We start from the raw sequence: 25155 nt of genomic DNA on the forward strand, positions 1-25155 counted from the left end.
TCTATCATGAAATGCTTCAAAAAAACATTATTTTAATTGCTACATAATATTCTGTAGTATAAAAATAACATAATTTGTTTCCTCTGTCATTAGGCCAGAGATTAATGTATTTCTGCATAAATCTTCTGAATTATTTCCTAAGGGCAGATTCCCAGAAGTGGAATTATTAGTGGCTTTCTAATCACCAAATCAATTTGTCATTTCTCAGTCCCTATACTCATGACATCTGAACTGTTTGACACTGATGGCTACTACCTCTTCTGCCTTGCAACTATTTCTTCCCATTGCTTTCATTAAATAGCACTCTCCTGATTCTTTCCCCTATCCAACAACTTATTGTCCTTTTCCAGGTGGCATTTCTTCTTTTGTTTTCTTATTTTGGTGCTCCTGACATTTGGACTTTGGTCCCTGTCCAAACTCTCACTCCATATTTTTAAATTCTAAGCTTCGACCTCTTCTATGAGGATTGTTAAAAAAAGTAAAACAAAACTTTTTTTGGATTCCAGATGTTTTTCCATGCTAGAGCTTTACAGTTCTCATTGCCTGTTAAAAATATCCAACTAAAATTCAAAATATCTAAAACAGAAAGCACCTTTCCCAACAAAGGATTTTCTCTTCTTATTTCTATACACAGCACTCACTACAATTTTTCCGGTCAGCAGGGTTGGTACCTTGGAGTCATTTTTTTATTCTTTCTGATTTTCCAATGCTATACTCAATCAATCAAAAGCCCTCCAGATTCCTTCTTTTCTTCCAGTCCCATATTTTCTATTTTCAATGCTACTACCTCTGTATTGTTGTTGTTATTGTTAGGTACTGTCAAGTCGGTTTCGACTCACAGCAACCTTATATACAACAGAACGAAACACTGCCAGTTCCTGCACCATCCTCACAATCATTGTTATGCTTGAGTCCATTGTTAGAACCACTGTGTCAATCCATCTCAATGGTCTTTCTCTTCCCCACTGACCCTCTACTTTACCAAGCTTTATGTCCTTCTCCAGGGATGCCTCATGATAACATATTCAAAGTATGTGAGACGATGTCTCGCCATCCTTGCTTCTAAGGAGCATCCTGGCTACGCTTCTTCCAAGATAGATTGTTCATTCTTTTGGCTATCTGTGATATATTCAATATTCTTCGCCAACGCCATAATTCAAAGGCATCAATTCTTCTTTGGTCTTCCTTATTCATTGTCCAGCTTTCACATGCATATGAGCCGATTGAAAACACTAGGGTTTGGGTCAGGTGCACTTTAGTCTTCAAGGTGACATCTTTACTTTTTAACATTTTAAAGCGGTCTTTTGCAGCACATTTGCACAATGCAATGTGTCCTTTGATTTCTTGACTACTGCTTCATGGGTTTTGCTTGTGGATCCAAGTAAAATGAAATCCTTGACAACTTCAATCTTTTCTCCATTTATCATGCTGTTGCTTATTGGTCCAGTTGTGAGGATTTTTGTTTTCTTTATGTTTAAGTGTAAGCCATACTGAAGGCTGTAGTTTTTGATCTTCATCAGTGCCTTAGTCATCTAGTGCTGCTATAACGGAAATACCACAAGTGGATGGCTTTAACAGAAAGAAGTTTATTCTCTCTCAGACCAGTAGGCTAGGAGCCTGAATTCAGGCACCAGCTCCAGGGGAACGCTTTCTCTCTCTGTCAGTTCTGAAGGAAGGTCCTTGTCATCAGTCTTCCTTTGGCCTGGGAGCATATCATCGCAGGAACCTCAGGTCCGAAGGAAGTGCTTTGCTCCCAGCGCTGCTTTCTTGGTGGTATGAGGTCCCCAAGTCTCTCTGCTCACTTCTCTGTTTCATATCTCAAAAGAGATTGGCTTAAGACACTACCTAATCTTGTAGACCTCATCAATATAACTGCTGCTGATACATCTTATTACATCATAGTGATAGGATTTACATTTAGGGAAATCACATTAGAAGATAAAATGGTAGACAATCATACAAGGTAACCATGACCTAGCCAAGTTGACAGATACTTTTAGGGGACATAATTCAACCCATGACAGTTTGTAAGTGCTTTAACAGTCCTCTTCACTTTCAGCAAGTCAATTTGTATCATCTGCATAATGCAGGTTGTTTATGAGTCTTCCTCCAATCCTGATTCCCTGTTCTTCTTCAGATAGTCCATCTTCTTGAATTATTTGCTCAGCATACAGATTGAAAAACTATGTTAAAATGATACAACCCTGATGCACATCTTTCCTGACTTTAAACCAGGCAGCATCCTCTTGTTCTGTTGGAATGACTGACTCTTGATCTATGCACAGGTTCCTCATGAGCACAATTAAGTGTTCTGGAATTCCCCTTCTTCACAAAGTTATCCATAATATGGTATGATCCACACAGTCAAATGCCTTTGCATAGTCAATAAAACACAACTAAACATCTTTCTGGTATTCTCTGCTCTCAGCCAAGATCCATCTGACATCGGCAATGATATCCCTGGTTCCACATTTCCTCTGAACCTGGCTTGAATTTCTAGCCGTTCCCTGATAATGTACTGCTGCAGTCGCTTTTAAATGATCTTCAATAAAATTTTACTTGCACGTGATATTAATGATATTGTTGGATAATTTCCACATTGTGTTGAATCACTTTTCTTTGGTATAGGCATAAATATAGATCTTTTTACAGTGAGTTGGCCAGATAGCTGTCTTCCAAATATCTTGGCATAGATGAGCGAGCACTTCCAGTGCTGCATCAGTTTGTTGAAACATCTCAATTGATATGTTGTCAATTCCTGGTGCCTTATTTTTCGCCAGTGCCTTCACTGCAGTTTGGACCTCTTCCTTCAGTACCACTGGTTCCTCATCAGGTGCTACCTCCTGAAATACTATTATTATTGTTTTTCCTTTTTGAAAGTAGAACTAATTAAAATAATTTAAAGTTATTATTTAAAAACATCAATTTTAAGGGAGGCAAAAATGTAGAGCAAGATTTATAAGAACAGATACAATTTTTTTTCAGATATAACTTTTAAAAAGATAAATTCCTGAATTTCTTCCTTCTTACAGTGGTATATGGCTGCTAACCAAAAGCTCGGCAGTTCAAATCCACCAGGCCCTCCTTGGAAGCTCTATGGGGCCGTTCTACTCAGTCCTATAGGGTTGCTATGAGTTGCAAATGACTAGACAGCAATGAGTTTTTTGTTTTTTTTTTTAGTTTTATTGTCCTTTTGGATTACTAGTCTGTATTCTTCAGTCTACTACCTGTAAGACTTGGGCTGCATCACTTTAAAAAATTTTTTCTTTGATTTTATAATTGTACGTTTATTCTCTTTCACTGAAAAACTTAATTTCTAACAGCTGTTTATCATAATTATCTGCTTTATCCTACAATATAAAAAAAAAGTTTCCCAAATAATAATACCAGTATTTTCATTTACAGTAAACCTGCTGGAGTTTTAAATTTCTTTATAGTTCTTTTTGTCCTTAGAATTCATCCCACGGGTGGCACAAGCAATTTGCGATTGGCTAATCTACAGGTTGGTGATTCGAACTCACCCACTGGCTCCACTGAAGAAAGGCTGGCAATCTGCTTCCATAAAGATGGTTGTTGTTAGGTGCTGTCATGTCAATTTTCTACACAAAGTGACCCCGTGTGATAGGGTAAAACTACCCCATAGGGTCTTCTAGGCTGTGATATTTACAGGAAGCAGATTGACAGGTCTTTCTCTTGTGGAACTGCTGGGCAGGTGCAAACTGCCAACCTTTGGATTAGCCCTGGAGCACCTAACCATTGCACCACCGCCAAGAAAAACCTATGGAGCCATACTACACTGTACACATGGGGTAGCCATGAGTCAGGGGTGGATTGGATGGCAGCTAACAACAAAGGATGTCCAAAGTACTGTGTTCTAAATTAGTTGAGAAATTATTTTTTTGGTATGGTTTTTATACTAATTTTGTGTAGTTATTTGCTACAGTTAGTTTTCAATTATAGGATTGCTTTTAAATTTTATTTTTTTAATGGTTATTGCTTTTTTATGGTTCATAGTAAAAAATATAAATAATTCATAGACAAGATTCATTTCCATCCCTGCCCCTTCACTTCATTCCCCCATCTCCTGTATGTAATGTTTAATTTCTTATTTTTCCTCTCAGTATTTATCTCCCTTTCTTAAACAAAATATAGCCTACCATATATACTGTACTGCACCTTGTTTTTTTTCCTTAATAATATATCTTGGAAATCTCTCCATATCAGTTGATCAGCCTATTTCCTCATTAGTTAGCCAAATATTCTTCATAATTCTTTATACAGGAGAGCAATGAAAACACAACAAAAACCGTTTCTTTTCTTACATCCTTCCACGTAAACTAAAACCACATCTCCCTACTGGTCTGGATTGGAGACTGTCATGTATTGAATTATGTGTCCCCCCCGCTGCCGAAAAACTGTGTGTATCCATTTGGCTGGGCCATGAGTCCCGGTATTGTGTGATTTTCCTGTATATGGAAATCCTGCTTCTATGATGTTAATGATGGAAGATGGGCGGCAGTTGTGTTAGTGAGGCAGGACTCAATCTATCAAGATTGGATTGTATCTTGAGATATAAAAGAGAGAAGAAAGCAGAGAGACAGGGGGACCTCATATCACCAAGAAAGCAGTGCCGGGAGCAGAGCACATCCTTTGGGCCTGGGGTCCCTTCACAAAGAAGCTCCTAGTCCAGGGGAAGATTGCTGAGAAGACAGAGAGTGAAAGCCTTTCCCTGGAGCTGATGCCCTGAATTTGGACTTTAAGCCTACTTTACTGTGAGAAAATTAATTTCTCTTTGTTAGAGCCATCCTCTTGTGGTATTTCTGTTATAGCAGCACTAGATGACTCAGACGGAGACCCTATGCCCTAAAGTCTTACTGGTCATTGATACAACACAAGTCTCCCTGAACACTTCACTCTGAATTCTTCTCATTTCATAAATCTTTAATAGCTTCCAATTACATAATGTATAAAACACATTCTATGTCTGCCATTCATAGTTCTGGCTCTAGTTTACCTTTCTAGTACTATTTAAACTTTTAATAGCAGTCTGTGATATGTAAGGCTGGGTTTAAAAGGGTAACCTAGACCAGTTAGAGGACTCCTCCAACCCTCAAGCAGGAATCTGAACTAAATTTACAAGAGAGGAGTTGTATAACGTTGTTAGATTTGGAATTGGGGGTGGTCATTAGGGAGTTGGGTACATGTTGAAGTCAGCTTGTCCTAACTTGTCAGTATATTCTGGATTCCTGAGCTTCCTTTTATTTATCTTACGATAAACCTCCTCCTTGAGTTAGAGTTTCTTTTTCCTTCAACCAAGAGAGCCCTGACTAAAGTCCAGGCACCGAGGAGTCACTAAGGATTTTATATTGGAAAGTCAGAAGGATGATGGCTGAGACTAAAATCCTGAGGCTAAAACCATTTAAGGGATGAGTAGAGAAATATATCACGTGAGATGGAGACTGAGAAGCCAGATGAGGAGAAAACCCAGTGGAAAATTATGTTAAGGAAGACAATGGAGGAGAGTGGTTTTAGAAGGGGGTGGCAAATGTAGCAGAAAGAGCAAGTAAGACTGGAAAGTGTCGGTTAGACTTTGGTAACTAGATCTTTTCTTATCCTTGCAAGAGAAGTTTCATTGGCGTGTGTGGGGAGAAGGGTGACAAAATTATAGTGCGTTGAGGTGTGAATGAGAGGTGAGAAATTGGATATAAGTAGAGACCGCAAATTTAGGAACCTTAACCAAGAAGAGATGTCAAGAGCTACAGGTGATAGTTACAGTGAGGCTTTTTCTTTTTTTAAATGGATGAGAGAGGTTGATAGAGAACTTAACTTAATAGAACTAATTTCCTGAAAAGAGAGGGGATGAGAACTAAGACGCAACTAGAGGGATTAGCTTTTGATGTCCTCTATTAACAGCAAAGGAGCCCTGGTGACACAGTGGTTAAGAGGTACAGCTGCAAACGAACACATTGGCAGTTCGAATCCACCAGCTGCTCCAGTTGGAAACCCTACAGGGCAGTTCTAATCTGTCCTATAGAGCCGCTATGAGTCAGAATCGACTCCGTGGCAACGGGTTTAATGACAGCAAAAGGAGCTCTGGTGGCACAATAGTTAAGCGCTCAGCTGCTATCCAAAAACTTGGTGGTTCGATCCCACCCAGTGGCTCTATAGGAGAAAGACCTGGAGGTCTGCCTCCATAAAATTTACAGCCTAGAAAACCCTATGGAACAATTCTACTCTGTCACATACTGTCACTATGAGTTGGACTCAACTCCACAGCACATCACCACCACCACAGCAAGGACAGCAAGGTATAATAATACTTGCTATGTGCCAAGCAGATTTGGGCAAATAGCTGCAAAAGACCTCTTTAAGGTGATAAAAAGCAAAGATGTCACCTTGAAGACTAAGGTGTGCCTGACCCAAGCCATGGTATTTTCAATTGCCTCATATGCATGCAAAAATTGGACAATGATAAAGAAGATCAAGGAAGAATTGATGCCTTTAAATTATGGTGCTGGCAAAGAATATTGACTCTACCATGAACTGCCGGGAGAATGAACAAATTTATCTTGGAAGAAGTACAGCCAGAATGTGAGGATGGCCTTAGAAGTGAGGATGGCGAGACTTCGTCTTACATACTTTGGACATGTTATCAGGAGGGATCAGTCCCTGGAGAAGGACATCATGCTTGGTAAAGTGGAGGGTCAGCAAAAAAGAAGACCCTCAACGAGATGGATTGACACAATGGCTGCAACAATGGGCTCAAGCATAACAACGATTGTGAGCATGGCTGTGTTTTGCTCTGTTGTAGAGTCGTTGAGTCGGAACCAACTCGACGGCACCTAACAACAACAATGTACCAGGCATTGTTAAAGGCACTTTAGATGTATTAACTAGATAAAGACTGGCTAGAGATGAGAAGTTTGGAGATGAGGAGTTGAAGGAATGTGGACCTGAAATCCAAAAATTATCTCTGTGAAGCCAAAGATAAGGTTATTGGCTAATCTGCTAAAAGAGATGGTGCAGGGAGTTTAAAAAGAGTGATGGTTTGGCCTATTGGCATAATAAAATCTATTAACAAAACATTCTGCATCCCACTTTGAAGAGTGGCGTCTGGGGTCTTTAACGCTAGCAAGCAGCCATCTAGGTTGCATCAATTGGTCTCAACCCACCTGGATCAAAGGAGAATGAAGAACACCAAGGACACAAGGTGATTACGAGCCCAAGAGACAGAAAGGGCCACGTGAACCAGAGACTACATCATCTTGAGACCAGAAGAACTAGACGGTGCCCGGCTACAACCGATGACTGCCCTGACAGGGAACACAACAGAGAACACCTGAGGGAGCAGGAGAGCAGTGGGATGCAGACCCCAAATTCTCATAAGACCAGACTTAATGGTCTGACTGAGACTAGGAGGACCCCGGTGGTCATGGCCCCCAGACCTTCTGTTGCCCCAGGACAGGAACCATTCCCAAAGCCAACTCTTCAGACATGGATTGGACTGGACAATGGGTTGGAGAGGGATGCTGGTGAGGAGTGAGCTTCTTGGATCAGGTGGACACTTGAAACTATGTTGGCATCTCCTGCCTGGAGGGGAGATGAGAGGGTGGAGGGGGTTAGAAGCTGGCAAAAAGGACACGAAAAGAGAGAGTGGAGGGAGCGAGCAGGCTGTCTCATTAGGGGGAGAGTAATTGGGAGTGTGTAGCAAGGTGTATATGGGTTTTTGTGTGAGAGACTGACTTGATTTGTAAACTTTCACTTAAAGCACAATAAAAATTCTTTAAAAAAAAAAAAAAGAGGGATGGTTTGGAAAATAGAAGAGGAAGTTGACCAGGAACATAGAAAAGTATTTCTGAGTAGTGAACTCAAATGATTGTGTCACTTTCCCCAGCAGTGCTCAGATATGCCTGTGCTAAAGTTAAGAGTCAGACTACATTTATAGACCTAAGGTCAGAAATTCGTAAGTAATGTGCAACTGAAAAAGACAAGCGTTCCAGGAAGTTGACAGCACTGGCAGAGGGTGGTTGAAGTGATGCTAAATAGGGTTAGGCTCATATGAAAGGTAGTGAAGTTAGGAAGAAGATAATAATAGATAGGAAAAAAGAAAGTAAAAAAAGTGGGAACAAAAAGATTGCAAACATAAAGAGTCTACTGATTCTCTATCCCACTTCCTTCTGGGTGGACAATCAAGGCAGCAGCTTGCCACAATTCATGAAAGCCACCAGAAAGCCACCACTCTTCCACCAGAACAGTAAGCTCGTTCATCTTCAAGTTCCAGATTTTTTCCATGTAGCAGAGTTCTCAGGTAGGATAGATCCTTGCTACTCAAAGTGTGGGCCACTGACCAGCAACATTGGCATCACTGAGAACTTGTCAGAAATGCAAAATCTTTGGCCCCACCCCAGAACTACTGAATCAGAACCTGCTTTTTAACAGAATCTTAAACATTACATTTAAGAAGCACTGGGACAGATAGATGTGGATTCTCAATAATCCTTGATTGTACTGGTTGTATTACACTAGGAGAAAAAAGCGGCAGACATTCTGTCTGTGATGTTCTGGAGATCCCAAATTCAATGTATCAGCTTTTCATCCATAACTCAATTATTCTCCAAATGATTTATCACTCTCTGCATCAACTCTTCCCTAATTTCACCCCACACCCAGGTACTGTCTCTTCTGTAACCCAAGAATGTTGAAACTCTGAAGAGTATTTCTCTTTATGTTTATCTTGTGTATCGTGCTGATTGAAATGAGATCTTCCTAATCCAGTCATGTTTATGTAATTCTACAAATTCAACACATTCTATTCCTATCAATAGAACATAAAAGACCAAACATTACCAAGGGAATTTACCATCACATAAAAAATTTCATATGACATGCCTCAACACATATTACTTAAAAAGTACCCTCCTTTAATACCTAGAATTGGCAAATAAATGTATAGGGAACAGAGCTTAGTAACGGTTACCAGGGTCCAGAGGGAGGGGGGAAAAGGAGTATCATTCTTTAGGAAGCATTGAGAATCTGTTTATGGTGATGAAAAATTTGGCAACGAATATCAGTGATGGTTGCATATAATGTAATTGATCTCACTGAATTGTACATGTGAAACATGCCGAAATGGCAAACATTGTGTTATCGACGAATTGACTCAACAGCAACTGGTTTGTTTTGTGTTTGTGCGCTAGCTATATTTTTATAACAACAAAAAATTACCCTCCTAATCAGTATTACTCATAGCTCCTCCACCTGTTATTCTGGTCCTTCCAAATTTCTTATTTATTTACATAAAAAGGGTCTGCTTCTCCATTTCCCCAGTTCTTTCTCTAGCGATCAATACTGTGCATCCGGTATCCAGCTGCATTTGTTTAGACTTGTAACTGTTTCTATATAAGGTAAAGAATATTTTTACGTTCAGGGTCAGTTAACCTCTTATTGATGGCTTCTTCATTCCAAATATCAGGGTGTTGTACGAGATAAAACTGTAAGCTTCCTTTTAATTTTAAAATTATTTGATTTTATGTATCTTAGTCAAACTTCCTCTGCACAAAAAAAAAAAAAAAAGGAAAATTAGCTCAAAAGAAATGAAATGCAGTCAGCGCAAAGAACAATTCTAAGAATTCTGCAGTTAGTTACACACACACACACATCTGCTGTTGGGTCAGCTTTTAAGAGTGATACCGCATCTTTCCTCGTAATAATCCATTGTTCTGAGCTGCTACACGTGATTACGAATGGTTTTTGAGTTTTTGCCCCCTCCTTTGTGCAAAACCAAACTGAAATTCTTCGGAATGAATTAAGTCACTTGAGCGAAATTACCCCTCACGTTAATGTGGAACCAATTTCCAAAGAGGTGGAGGTTCTGGGGAGCCAGGCAAGTCAGCGTCAAGCTGATCACCCAAGTATCTGTGGAGGGTGTGTTAACGGGAATTTTTGGTAACGATTTTTAAAGACTAAGGAGAAGCTTTTTGTGATTCAGGTTTTCATCTTGTACCAAGACCAGAATCTTGGCGACCTGCTGGTGTATTTTAAGAGTCGGTGCTTTTAAGTCGGCGGTCAAGGAGAGGGAAAATGCCATTTGTTCCCTCCTCACGCTAACTGGTGTGGAGAAATGAGAATTTTCTCTATTACCGCTGTATTACCGCTGGGAGAGCGGAAATTGCGGAGGCCTGAGGCGTTTCAAAATTGAACTGCTGCAGGGCGAGGTGTTTGCGATGTGACAGCTGATGGTCCCGGGCTCTGACGTCCCTCTCCCTCCCCCCACCCCCCCCCGCGCTCCCTGTCATTAATCGCCTCTCGGCTCTTGGATACATTCCTCCTCCCCAGGACCAGGCCGGGCCCCTCCTGCGCCCCCCTCGCCATGCCCTTTCCTCTCCTCGCCTCGGGGGCTCCCGCGCTACGCCCATCCCCCCTCTTTCTTTTCCCTCTCCTCGCCCCCAACCTTTTTTTCCCTTCGCCCTCCATCCCAGCTCCTCCGCTTTCTTCTCTCTTTGCCCAGATTCGCCCTCCCGCTGCAAACACCGCCTCCTCTCTTCTCTCGGGGAGACGCGAGGCGGGGAACACCAAGAGTCCCCTGCGCGCAGGCGCACTGCGCGGCGGGCGAGCGCTCTGGCTGGGCGTCTGCGCAGGCGCTCGCTGCTGGGGCTCCGCTCGGGCGCGGAAGGCGGGTGTTTAGCGAGGACTCTCGGTCCCGGCTCGGGGCCCCGCGGCAGCGGTACCATGTTTCTTCACTCCGTCAACCTCGGGAACCTGGCGTTTTATGCTTTCATGATCTTCATGGCAACCCTGGGGCTGTGGGATGTCTTCTTCGGCTTCGAGGAGAACAAGTGCAGTATGAGTTACATGTTCGAGTACCCGGAGTATCAGGTAAGGTTCCGCCCTTTCCTCACCTGGGCGCCCCGAGACTCCTCCTGGTCCGGTGGACTCCCCTCCCTCGGCACTGCGCCCTTCTCCGGCCACCATATCCCAGCTTCGCTCTGTTTTCTGCGCCCCGGGAGACTGCAGACCCCCGCCGCCCCCTCACCTGCCCTTTGTGTCTTCCCTTTATGGTCGGGTGTTTGATAGATGGTTCCCGGAGCTTGCTTCCCGCCCCTCTCGTAGTTACCCTGTTTCTCCGCCTTGCACCGGCCTCAAAACCCGAACACAGGCTCTACAGACTGGCCGGGCCCAGCCCACTCATTCCGAGAGGCAACCTTAGCCCTTCTGCCTAACCCAAAGCCCACCGTCCTCGCGTCCCTGCCTTAACAGGTGCCTTGGACCCACTTCCCACCCGCCTGCGTTCTTGCCCTCCGGCCCCGTGATTTGCACGTCAGCTTTTGCTTTTCTAGAAAGAGACCAAGCTTCTGCAGGCTCTGTGTTGGCTGGTATAGTTCCCAAGGTTGTCTTAGAGACTCCGGGGTTTCACACCTGGTGAATGCTAAGCTGATGAGTACTAATTAAACACAAAAGTCTTTGGCTCCTTCTGTAAAGATTTTGCGGATCCTTGCGTTTTGCAGGTTATGGGTCTGTGCGTGCTTGTGTGTATGCAGGTCGTCGAGCAGTCGAGCCTCATGCTGTCTTACTAGTTGGGTACAAAATCTGTTTCCGGGTGTTATTTTTGTTTTCTTACTGTGTTTGCAATTTAAGAGAAACCCGGCCCTTCTCTCTCTGCCTCTCCTCTCCTCTTTTTCCCTCTTTCCCTTTCTCCTTCTCTCTCCGCCTCCCCTCCCGTTTCATTTAGAGTATTTTCAGTGACAATTGCTTCATCATTTCATTCATGATCAGCAGTAAAAAGGGGTGGTGACAAATTACACAACAGTCCAAATAAATTTCTCCCGAATGATTCTTTTTAAATGTGTCTCTTAGTTACGAAATGCCTCTTATAATTCCCTACTATAAAAAGTAGTGCAATACATACTGATAAAATGCATTTTTAATACACTATTAAAAGCATAGTGGATTTTTTTTTCTGTAGGGAGAAGAATGCAAGTCAGGATTGCTTCTGTGTGCAGGTCATTTCGGGGGGGGAGTATATTATTTGATTATGCTACTATGATTTAGGTCTTAAAACTGTGTAAGATTTAAATTGCTGAAAAACATCCTTTCCTATGGGCAAAATTCTAATGAATTTAAATTTCATTTGTTTTGAGATCCTTACCTTGGTTTTGCATCATTGATTATAATGTAGTGGAAACATTCCATATCAGATGATACTGAAAGAGAAGATTTTAACGTGTTACCGTTGCCTCTGTTAATTTCTAGGTGAATATGCTGATTGATGTTTATCGGGAGCTGCGTATAATAAAATGCATGGGCTTTCAGTTTAGGTTTGTTTTTTTTTTTTTAACTGAAAGTAGAGTCTGTATAGCTCCATTGCATTTTTTATGGTTTAATAATGAGGAAACTCCCAATAGACCTAAGTAGGTCACTTCAATTTCATATGGTATTGAAGAGTTTGGCTAAAATGAAATTGTTGTGGAACAATGCAGTACTGATTTCTATTTCTATTTAGCTTGCCAACAATTACTGAAGCCATTTTAATAGTTGCAGTGGTATAAATTGCTTTCCTAAGTATTGAGAACAAAGCATATGGACCTACAGATGATTTCCTATCTCATAAAATTGACGTGAAAGACAGAAAATTAGTGTAACTAGCGCAGAATACCTATTTGACTTTTTTGGTTGCGTAGTCACTATTTACTCATTTTGGTTCAAATTGCTCAACTGGAGTACATGTCTGTTAATAATTTGTCGGTACAGTTATACTTAATGGAAGTTTTTTATTATTGTCATATTAAATACACATAACATTTGCCAGTTCCATATTTTTTCACTTGTACAATTCAGTGAAGCTAATTACATCATTCATGTTGTGCAGCCATCACCAATATTCTTTGCCATATTTTCCATCCCCATAAACAGAAGCTCAATACTAGCTAAACATTCCCCTCAATAGATTTTATTTTTATGATATAAAAAGCTGTAATATTAATTCACTGTAATATTTATATTTGACTCTTAGTCCTTTTATTTTGCACACCAGGTTGTGTTATTTTACAAATAAAATTAAAGCTGTCTTAGGAAATGAGTCATTTTGAATATACTGAGTTTCTAGATAACTGAGGATGTTCTTTTAAAAACCACATGGTTGCCTAAAGATATTTTATATATTGCTTACTTTTAATTATATATTATAGTCAGCTCTCAGATTATTAACAGGTTGATATCTAGCATATGGTGTATTTAGTTTCCTCCTGTATCTTGACAGCCTTTCTTCTTTTTCACTGTTCATTTGCGTATTCTGTAGCAGGTCGGCACAGGAAATGAAAGGTAGCTGAAACTCATTCCATTTTTATTCTCTCTCTCTGTGTTATTAAAAAGTGGGGCAGAAATTTGAAACTTTTTGCAAAAATGAAGTTTTTTTTAAATTTAAAATACTTTATCTCCATTCATCCTCTACCTCTGGTTTTCCTAGAGCTAACTGAATATCTCATACCTACTAGGCAAAATACACATTATCCTTTAATGTTTCTTGCGTTATTATGACAATAAGGCAAAACTTTTTTTGGCAGTGATTTCAGGCGAATTAAAGAAGAAATATCTGAGTTGTTTTCTCCCATACAGTAATTTCTTTGGCTGTCTGTTGATACGTGACCTAACAGTTTTCTTCTGAAAGGAAATGCTGATATTCAAAAATGTGAATCATATATTTTGTTACTAAGTGTAATGTTAATTTAGCAAGTCATTTATTAAATGACTACTCTGTGCCGGGTTTATTCTAGATATTCAGTATAGGTGAGAGGGAATTAGAGATCATCAGACCATGTGACTTTAAGTCCGCATAGTACAGTGGGGTAGACAGGAATATAAGGGATAGTTATAGTATAATGTGGTAATGTTATAATGCCAGTTTAATAGACTGTGTACAAGGCTCTTCACAAAAGAGCATCCAAGTTTGTCTTGGGTATTCAAAGACTGTAGAGAAGATATAGTGAATTGGGCCATGCAGGATGTATAGTTTATGAAGTGCAGAAACAAGAAAATTTTAGGCATAAGGAGTAGCAAGTGTGAAGGTGAGAAGGCACCTGGACACATTGCATGAGGTAAAGGTATAGTATGTTAGAAAATGATCTATAAATGTTTGTGTATATGTAAAATATTTCTGCAAGGATACACAAGACGCTGACAATATTGGTTACCTTCTAGGGGAGGGGGGAACTGGAAAGCTAAAGAACCAGGGATTAGAGAGAGCCTTTTCAATTGAATCTTGACTTTTGAAACATTTAAATTTTAAAACATGGCATATGTGATGTTATAAGAAAGTAGGTAAGAAGATTTAGAGCCAGGTTTTAAAGGATGACTCTCTTAAGCCTTTTTAAAATCTCTGTGCAGTGAAGAAGCACACAAGGTGTGTGTTTTAGCAAGATATTTCTTGATAGCAATATGGACTGTGGATTGTAGTGGGGAGATAATGACAGGGAAAGAGAAGAGCCTGAAAGATGCATTTGTTCCTAGGTCTTTTTCTCAAACTGAGGAGGACCTGGACTAAGGCAGAGTCAAGGGAGGATGAACAGCAGGGTCAGAATTTATGGAGATAATATTTAAGTATAAAGGTAATTGGTTTTAGTTAAAGGTCTTTTGAGGGGGAGGTGCTCATTTAAAATAATTGTATGGCACAAGTAGATTGCCTTTGACTACTGACCTAAAAATTGGCGGTTCAGATCCACCCAGCAGCACCGCAAAAGATGGGCCTTGCAGTCTGCTTCCGTAAAGATTACCCATTGTCATCCCATAATGTACTCTAAGTGGAAGCAGATTCTCAGGCCTTCTGCCATGGTAACGCTGGGTGGGTTCGAACCACCAACTTCTAGGTTAATAGTTGAGTGCAAACCATTTGTGCCATCTAGGGACCTCCGTAAAGATTGCAGTGAAGAAAAGCCTGTAGAGCAGCTCTACTCTGTAACACATGGGGTTGCCATGACTCAGAATGACTTGGTGGCAGTTGTTTTTTAGGGGGATATAAAATAATTTAAAAGATATTCACGTCCTATTGATATAAATGTTTTCTTTTTAATTCCTTGACCTGCTTCTTTTTTCTTATCAGCATTCTTTTCGTATTCCCACACCTTCTCTGTCCTCAGTCTGGTCAATCACCCTTCCTGCCACACACCCCCGACTTGAACTCAGGAAATGCACTTTTGTCATTTTCCTACAACTCCACCATCCTTGCCTACTCTTTTTTTGTTCTACACCTCTTCTATATCTATACTTTTTATACTCCATATTGTGTACATTCTTTTTTTATTTTCATTTTTTCTTGGTACAAAATTGCTTTCATAATAGCATCATAATATTTTTTATTTGTTTTTATGTCTCCAAAGAGAATTAAATCTTTAATTTTAGATATATTTGATAGTTTTCCTGATCTGGATTAATTTTCAGCTAGTTCAAAAAGTTAGTTTAGCTACTGTACTAAAGGAACTGATGATCTAATATGCATGTACTATTACACCAGAGAAAACCCTGGTGGCGCAGTGGTTAAGAGTTAGGCTGCTAACCAAAAGGTCGGAGGTTTGAATCCACCAGGCACGCCTTGGAAACCCTATGGGGAAGTTCTGCTCTGCCGTATAGAGTCACTATGATTCAGAGTCAACTGGACGGCAGTGAGTTTGGGGTTTTTTTGTTGTCGTTGTTACATCAAATGGTGGACTAAATTGGAAGGAGTAAAGAAACTTTTTACTCTGGCACTTCTTCCTTTTGCTTAATTGGTGTATAAGAAATAAAATATATCATTTTCATTTTTTAGTCATCCTGTGCATAATCAATATTGAGACTATTTTGATTTGAAGTATAGGTAGACTATAAAGCAAATAGTGGAGTTAGTATTTCTATATTTTGAGTATTTGGAGAGATAACTGAAGTTGCTAATGTCTTGAACCATAAACTCAGTCTGTAAAGATGTTTTCATGGTGTTATTAGATAGACTGTGCATGGTAATATCCTCAGATGGATATTCAAGAATATGCATGAATGATCAGAATTCTGTTTTTTAGAACAGTCAGGTTTTTTAATAGTCTTTAATAACATTTACAGTTTTTGAAATTTATTCAGTAAAAATTTTTATTAAGTACATACTACATGTACAGCACATACTACATGTACAGCATTTAATAATAGAATTATTAAATCTATTGAAGTCTACTTAACTGAAATCTACTGTCCAATATAATTAAATTCACTTTGAATGGTTTTTATCCTTTAAAGAAAAAAAAGGCTTTTATAGATGGCTACTTTTAGGGGATGACATTAATACCTAATTTATATTGAAAAAAATTTTATGTGAATTATTGGCTCATTTGTTATATAACAACATTAACTTCAAAGTAGTTTAAGGTTTGCTGACAAAGGATATACCTGGTCCATGAATATGGAAACAGGTGCTGATTTATTGGAACGTTTATGGTGAGAAGAGTCTGCATTTGTTGTTTAAGACATGGTTATAATGTTTAATTAATTTGCTATGCATATTAAGTTGAGAGGTCAAAAAGTTGCATGATGAAACAAACTTACTGTCCTTTGAGTGATGTAACAGCTGGAACATATAGTTGGGTCAGAGTAAAAGGAGAGAGGCATTAGAAAAAGTTTAAAATGGCAAAAAAGAAGTAATTTGATAATGGAAAGCTTTAATCATTTCTAAACATAATACTAATTTAAATGAACTTTTAATTATATTAACACATAACTTATGGGCCTACACCAAGATACTTTTCTGAGGTGGCCGTTGACAATTTTGAGTAATTTGTATTCTTTAGAAATTCAGGTAAGTCCCATTTTATGCTTTCCTGATGACTGCATGGTTCAAAACGAACATAATTCAAGACTGATGCTTTATAGGCATAAACTAAAAGTAGGACTTGTTTTGTGCATTAAGTTGTTTTATCATGAGTAATATTTTTATAATGTATTATTTGAAATTTGTGTAATTCAGAATTGCATAACATGAGGCTGCATTGTATAGATAAAACTGATTAAAGTGAAATTGTATTTTTTGCTGTAGAAAATAGAACTTCCAAAGAAACTGGCAAAACGCTATCCTGCATATGAGTTGTATCTTTATGGAGAAGGATCCTATGCTGAAGAACACAAAATTCTGCCTTTGACGGGGATTCCAGTTCTCTTTCTTCCTGGTAACGCTGGAAGTTATAAGCAAGGTAAGTCTTGGAAATAAATTTTGAAAGCTATAATGTTCAATTCAATAATTTATTAAATGCATGTAGACTCTGCGTTAAGTAGTGTGTTACGCTAATGAAGGATACAAATATATGACATTTCTTCTGAGAGAAGAAAGGCTGAAGATCATTTTGCAAAGAGTTAGAAGGAGAAAAAGAATAAAGTGGAGTGGAATGGGATAAATGGGTGGTATAAGGATTTAAGAATCAGTAGAGGGAAGGGGTTTGTGTTGGAAATGGAGAGTACAGAGAAGAAAACCTGAAGTATTGATTAGGGAAGTAAACCATGTCAAGAAGTAGAAGATTGCTGGTACTCTGGGAACCCCTTGTATGTCCTTTCTTTATGACAGCTCCCTCCCTCCTTCCTAGAGGTAACCACAATCCTAACTTTAAGGTAGTAATTTTTTTGTCTTTCTTTATAGTTTTAGCACCTAAATATGCATCCCTACTATAACCTAGTTATTTTAAGCTGTTTTTAAACTCTTATATAAATATAATCGTTTAGTATATATTCTTTTGTGTCTGACTTCTACCACTCGTCATTGTTTTTAAAATTCACCCAAGTTGTTGCGTGAGCTGTAAGTAGTTCCCTTTCATCATTCTGTATCATTCCATTGTATGAATATACCATAGTTTCTCTATTCTACTGTCTTTGGACATTTGGGTTGGTTACGTTTTTTAGTAGTTACAAATAACGAACGTTCTTCTACCCATGTCTTGGAGCACATAAGCTCATACTTCTGTAAGATGTATCCCTAGGAGTGGAATTTCATGTCACAGGTTATGTGTATCCTTTTAACTTTACTGGTTGTTCTAGTTTATACTGCCACAATCAGTAGATTACACTTTCCTTTGTTCAAAATTCTTGACAGTGTAGAAATTGTCAGATTTAAAAATCTTAACCATTCTAGTAGGTGTGGTTTACTTTTAAAAAATGATCACTCTGGTTCTGCTGTATAGAGAATATGCTGTAAGGGGTTAAGAGTGGAAGCAGGAAAGATAATCAACATCATTAGTCATTAGGAAAATGCAAATAAAAACTACAGCAAGATACCACTTCATGCCCACTGAGATGACTATACTAAAAAAAAGACAGATAATGACAAGTGTTGGTGAGGATGTAGGGAAATTGGAGTGAAACGCTTATACAATGCTGGTGGTAATGTAAAATGGTGTAGCTGCTTTGGAAGACAGTTTGGTGGTTCCTCAAAATATTAAACATATATAACCCAGCAATACCACTTTTAGGTAGAAGAGATATGAAAACATATGTTCATAGAAAAATTTGTGTACAAATATAGCAGCACTATTCAGCCAAGGTGGAAACAACCCATATGCTATCAGCTGATGAATGAATAAATAAAATGCGATATATCCATACAATGGAATATTTATCATTCAGCAATAAAAATGAATGAAGTACTAATAAATGCTTTAACATTTATGAACCTTGAAAACATGTTGCTAAGTGAAGGAACACATGTTCTATGATTCCGTTTGTATAAATGTCCAGAATAGGCAAATCCAAAGAGACAGAAAGTAGATGAGTAGTTGCCAGAGCCTGGGAAAAAGGGGGGATTTGGAATGATTGCTAGTGGATCTAGGGTTTCTTTTTAGGGTGATAAATGTTTTAAATTAGGCTGTGGTGATAGTTGCACAACTCCGAATATACTGAAAACCATTGAATTTCTACAGTTTACAGAGTGATTTGTATAGTATGTGAATTGTATGTGGGTAATATGTTAAAACATGAGCTAATTCTTTTTGGATTAATGACTCTGTGTATTTCTTCCATCTGCTTTTGATGCTTCCTGTGTCGTTTAATATTTTCCCCATAGAATCCTTCACTATTGCAACTCGAGGCTTGAATTGTTCTTCAGTTCTTTCAGCTTGAGAAACACCGAGCATGTTCTTCCCTTTTGGTTTTCTATCTCCAGCTCTTTGCACATGTCATTATAATACCTTGTCTTTTCAAGCCGCCCTTTGAAATGTTCTGTTCACTTCTTTTACTTTATCGTTTCTTCCTTTTGCTTTAGCTGCTCAGCATTCATAAGCAAGTTTCAGAGTCTCCTCTGACATCCATCTTGGTCTTTTCTTTCTTTCCTGTCTTTTCAGTGACCTCTTGCTTTCTTCATGGATGATGTCCTTGATGTCATTCCACAATTCATCCAGTCTTCGGTCACCAGTGTTCAGTGTGTCAGATCTGTTCTTCTGATGGTAAATTCAGGTGAAATATGCTCAAGGTCATATTTTGGCTCTCGTGGACTTGCTCTGATTTTCTTCAATTTCAGCTTGAACTTGCATATGAGCAATTGATGGTCTGTTCCACAGTCGGCCCCTGGCCTTGTTCTGACTGATGATATTGAGCTTTTCCATCATCTCTTTCCACAGATGTAGTCAATTTGATTTCTGTGCGCTCCATCCGGCAAGGTCCATGTGTATATGTGTATAGTCGCTGTTTATGTTGGTGAAAAAAGGTATTTGCGATGAAGTCATTGCTCTTGCAAAATTCTATCATCCAAGCTCCGGCATTGTTTCTGTCAGCAGGGCCGTATTTTCCAATTACCGGTCCTTCCTTGTTTCCAATTTTCACATTCCAACCACCAGTGATTACCAGTGCATCCTGATTGCATGTTTGATCAATTTCAGACTGCAGCATCTGATAAAAATCTTCCATTTCTTCATCTTTGCCCTTAGTGGTTGGCGCATAAATTTGAATAATAGTCGTATTAACTGCTCTTCTTTGTAGGCATTTGGATATTATCCTATCACTGAAGCATTGTACTTCAGAATAGATCTTGAAACGTTCTTTTTGACAGTGAATGCAACACCATTCCTCTTTAGGGTGTCATTCCCAGCATAGTAGGCTATATGATTATCTGATTCAAAATGACCAATATCAGTCCATTTCAGCTCACTAATGCCTAGGATATCAATGTTTATGTGTTCCATTTCATTTTTGATGATTTCCAGTTTTCCTAGATTCATACTTCATACATTCTAGGTTCCGATTATTAATGGATGTTTGCAGCTGTTTCTTCTCATTTTGAGTCGTGCCATATCAGCAAATGAAGATCCTGAAACATGCATGTCATTAAGATCGACTCTACTTTGAGGAGGCAGCTCTTCCCCAGTCATCTTTTGAGTGCCTTCCAACCTGGAGGGGCTCATCTTCCAGCACTATATCAGGCAGTGTTCCACTGCTATTCATAAGGTTTTCACTGGCTAATGCTTTTCAGAAGTAAACTGCCGGATCCTTCTTCCTAGTCTGTCTTAGTCTGGAAGTTCAGCTGAAACCTGTCCTCCATGGGTGACGCTGCTGGTATCTGAATACTGATGGCATAGCTTCCAGCATCGTAGCAACACACAAGCCCCCACAGTATGACACACCGACAGACACGTGGGGAATTAGTCGCTGAAAACAAAAATCCTCACAACTGGACCAATGAGCAACATCATGATAAACAGAGAAAAGATTGAAGTTGTTACGGATTTCATTTTACTTGGATCCACAATCCAGAGCCATGGAAGCAGAAGCCAAGAAATCAAACAATGCATTGCATTGGGTAAATCTGCTGCAAAGGACCTCTTTAAAGTGTTGAAAAGCAAAGATGTCACCTTGAAGACTAAGGTGTGCCTGACCCAGGCCACGGTATTTTCAGTTGCATCATATGCATGTGAAAGCTGGATGATGAGTAAGGAAGACCGAAGAAGAACTGACACATTTGAATTGGGGTGTTGGCAAAGAATATTGAATAAACCGTGGAATGCCAAAAGAATGAACAAATCTGTCTTGGAAGAAGTGCAGCCAGAATGCTCTTTAGAGGCAAGGATGGCGAGACTGCATCTTCCATACCTTGGACATGTTGTCAGGAGAGATCAGTCCCTGGAGAAGGACATCATGCTTGGCAGAGTACAGGGTCAGCGGAAAAGAGGAAGACCCTCAGTGAGGTGGATTGACACAGTGGCTGTAACAATGAGCTCAAGCATAACAATGATTGTAAGGATGGTGCAGGACCGGGCAGCGTTTCATTCTGTTGTGCATAGGGTCGCTATGAGTCAGAACCGACTCAACGGCACCTAATACAACAACATGTTAAAAAAGTGAAATGGCAAAATAGAGGTATTTGCTGAAACAAACATTGCGCTTTCATGCCACTCAATGTAATCAATTCACAACAAAATCTGTTAAAGGGCATACAACAACAAAAACAGAGTGGAAGCAAAGAGACTAGTTAAGAATATTTCAGGCAAGAGACGATGGTGCTTTGATTAGGTAGGTAGTGGTGAGAAACCTCAATTGGAGATATGTTTGGAAGGTAGAGCATGACAGGACTTACTGATGGATTGGATGTCCTGTATGAGAGAAAGATGAATCAAACATGAGTATATAAATCAAATGATGAGTAAATATTTCTTTAGGAACTTTCTCGTTCTTAAAATCCTCAATAAGTGTGACAAAATTTCTATCTTTTATTCTTTTAAGAATTCTTCCTTTTAGCTGTTATTACTCTTACTAAAGAAGGCGCAGGTGGAGAATGAGTAACAGTCTCACTATTTAATTTCATTTTAAAAATATTTAAGGCACTCTTAACTGTGTGCAGAGCATACAACTGCTAGGATAGAGGGTGTCATCCTGAAATATGTTATTTATATTCAAGGTGTGAGAGAAAGCTATTTATTAAGAGACCTTGAAGCAAGAAGAGATGAAACTTTAAAAAGATTTGACTAATGTGCACTTTGCCCTATTCCTCTGCAGTTCGTTCTATTGGCTCTATAGCACTTCGAAAAGCGGAAGACATTGACTTCAAGTACCACTTTGACTTCTTCAGTGTGAACTTCAATGAAGAACTGGTGGCACTATATGGTGGAAGTCTTCAGAAGCAGACCAAGTTTGTACATGAATGCATTAAAACAATTCTGAAACTCTACAAGGTAAAACATAAGCGTGCAAATCAATAGTGGTGCAACCTACTAGCCATTTTTTTTTTTTCTTAAAGGGACTCAGTGTATTTTAAATCTTGTGTTTGTGTATATGGAAGTTGAAGCAAAGATGGCGCAGACTGTTTTTGTGGGAGTCTGTTGTTTTGAACTCTGGTTGTTTTTAAAGTTTAAATTGAATTTACAAGCAACCTTTCTTGTGGTGAATTCAGGACAGAAATAATTTTTTTAAACATATGTATAAAGTAGAAGTGAAATACATTTCCTAAAAGCCTCCTAAAAACCATTGGTACAGATTTCTGCTTCTAGCTATGATTAAGTAAGTGGTACTAGAATAGAATTTTTTTGTGTATAAACAGCTGTGAAACTGGTTAAGATATCTGAAGCACCTGTCTTCAGATGTTGGCCAGCAAATGACTGTGATATGCATGAAAGAAGGAAAACACATGAGGTGAGCTCCATGATCTGTCTGGCTTTTTTCCTGGAGCAGTTTACCGACCATAGGGCAAGTAGGGGGAAACCAAGCAAAGCATATTGGTATTGCTGAGATGAGCAGGCAGAGATTGGAATTTGGGACGGCTAAGGTGGCTAGATTTGTGGGGCATGGTATGAGAAAGAAGAGAACTAGGTGAGGAAAGAAACTCTAGAAATCTGCATTTTGCAGTCTTAGACTAAATGCTAAGCTGCATACACACAGGATAAGAGGTTGCAAGACAGGACATGCCAAGGAGGAAGCATGGGAATGTGTCTACCTCAGGAATAAGAAAGGGTAATGAATTATCTACAGAGAAATTTGCAAAGAATAGTAAAACAGACTAAGATTTTTGACACTGGCGATTTTATTTTTTTATCAGGAATAAAATACCATTCTCACTGGGGTGAACTCCTACCATCTCTCTCTTGGTATGCCACTGTGCAAGGCTTAGTGGAGAAAGCTACTGGGAATTGTGAGCTGGATTATATTTCAGAGGGCACACATTGCTGGGAAATAGAAATTCTGACCAGCCTGAGTGGAAAGACCTCTCTGTATACACTAGGCATTCAACTGAGACCCTAGAAAGAATACACTTTTGGAATAGGTCTGCTTTAGCCCTAAAGTCAGACTTACTCTTGGATTCACCCTAACAATGCTGAGAAAATAAGTCTCAAAAATATCAAGCAAAATTAAGGATTTAAAGTTCTTTAACTCTACTAAGGAACAGATTGGGAATCTCAGCAGAGAAATGGAACATATGAAAAACAACCAAAAGGAAAATCTAGAATTTGGATAATACATATCAGAAGTGAAAATTTTACTAGTTGGGCCGGAGAAACATTGAATACTTTATAAGAAGAGATCATTAAACTTAAAGATAGGGCAGTAAAAATTATCTAAACTAAAGCACAGATGATAAAAGGATGAAAAATAAGGACAGAGCCTCAGGGACTTATGGGACAATAACAGGACAGACGTATATCTGGAAGCCCAGAAGACAAACAGAATGAGATGGGGGAGGAAAAAGTATTTGAAAAAATAATGACCCCAAAATTTCCAATTTTGAATAAAAATTTTCATCCCACAGATTCAAGAAGCTCAATGAATGCTGAGCGGGATAGACACAAGAAAAGCATACCTAAATAATATCATAGTTAAATTATCCAAAACTAAGGATAGAAAATCTTAAAAGCAGCCAAGGGAGGGAAAGAAATCCATGACTTACAGGGGAACAATAAAAATTACCACTGATTTCTCATTAGAAACAATGTAAACCCAAAACAACAGGACAACATCTCTAAAGTGCTAAAAAAAAAAAAAGAAACAAAAACTTTTCAACCTAGACTTGCATATCCAGTAAAAATATCTTTCAGAGTAAGAAAAGCTGACAGAATTTGTCACCAGCGGAAATATTAAAGGAAGTTATTCATTCTAAGGAAATTGATACCAGATATGGGGTATCAGGACTCCTGAAGAAATAAAAAGCATGAGAAACGCTAACTATGTGAGTAAATGTAAAAAAAACATGTTTTTTTCATTTATTAAATTCTTTAAAAGATAGTTGATTTACTGGATTTTTAACTCAGAAAATAAAATATCCATGAAACCATACTTGCATATATAAACAGTTGAATAAATGAATGGGTGGAAAGGGACAGTTTTTCCATATGGAAGAATTCCAAGTAATGTAGAAGAAAAAAAATAGAAAATCCCAATTACACAAATATGCAGAAATAATTGCTGCAAACAAGATCCACCAATGGATGCAGAAGTTTGAGGAAAAAAGGATATTTGCATAGCCTCAAAGTATTTCTTCTAAGATTTTATTAACTACAGAGGTAAAGAATACAGTGGGGCAATATGGCAGACACTATCCAAACCAAGCTTAACATCACTAAACCCGTATTTTTACACAAATAATGCGTGCCTTCTATGTTTGTTTACCAACTGCGCCCTCGTCCCGTGAGGTATTTTTGTAAGTGTGCTATGCTAATTTTATTGCGCTTTCGAAAATACCTCCTGGGAGGCGGGCACAATTGGCAAACATAGAAGGTAAGTATTATTTGGATAAAAATATGGTAATAAGACCTATTGACATCCAGAATCCCTTGATAGGATACATTGAGGAGGACACAACATTTCCGTGGTGTTCTTGCCCAAAATAATTTCATGCTAATCTTGAGAAACGATTAGATAAACCCAAATTGAGAACAAAAAAAAAAAAAAAAAATTTTTTTTTTTTGACTCTTTAAAAGTGTAAGTCATGAAAAACAAGGGAAGACAGAAGGGCTATCACAGATTGGAGGGAATTAAGGAAAAATAATAATAAATGCAAGATCGGATGCTAGATGGAATCCTGAAACACTGAAAAACTGATGAAATTTAAGTTAGGCCTGCAGTTTAGTTAATACTGTTGTACCAGTGTTAATTTCTTGGTTTTGGTAAGTCTGCTGTGGTTTGTAAGATAACATAAGAGGAGGTCAATTGAGGTGTATAAAAGAACTTTCTATTCTATGTTTGCTA

General features: G+C 38.9%; 1 protein-coding gene across 5 annotated transcripts in view; it reads left to right on the forward strand.

The window, feature by feature from the left end:
- Positions 1-10659: 10659 nt before the first annotated feature.
- PGAP1 (post-GPI attachment to proteins inositol deacylase 1) overlaps positions 10660-25155 on the forward strand; it is a 71726-nt gene continuing 57230 nt past the window's right edge. For 4 of the 5 annotated variants that reach the window (XM_003406156.4, XM_023542627.2, XM_023542622.2 and 1 more), the window contains exons 1-3: positions 10660-10875; positions 17045-17198; positions 21976-22151. In XM_003406156.4, coding sequence (XP_003406204.1) covers positions 10729-10875; positions 17045-17198; positions 21976-22151 — 477 coding nt within the window. In that variant the 5' untranslated portion in view covers positions 10660-10728. Of the gene's footprint in view, positions 10876-17044; positions 17199-21975; positions 22152-24011; positions 24137-25155 lie in introns of those variants that run through there. The other variant, XM_064286867.1, reaches the window with a different exon arrangement.

The sequence above is a fragment of the Loxodonta africana genome, chromosome 6 (genome assembly GCF_030014295.1).
Source record: "Loxodonta africana isolate mLoxAfr1 chromosome 6, mLoxAfr1.hap2, whole genome shotgun sequence".
Classification (NCBI taxonomy): domain Eukaryota; kingdom Metazoa; phylum Chordata; class Mammalia; order Proboscidea; family Elephantidae; genus Loxodonta; species Loxodonta africana.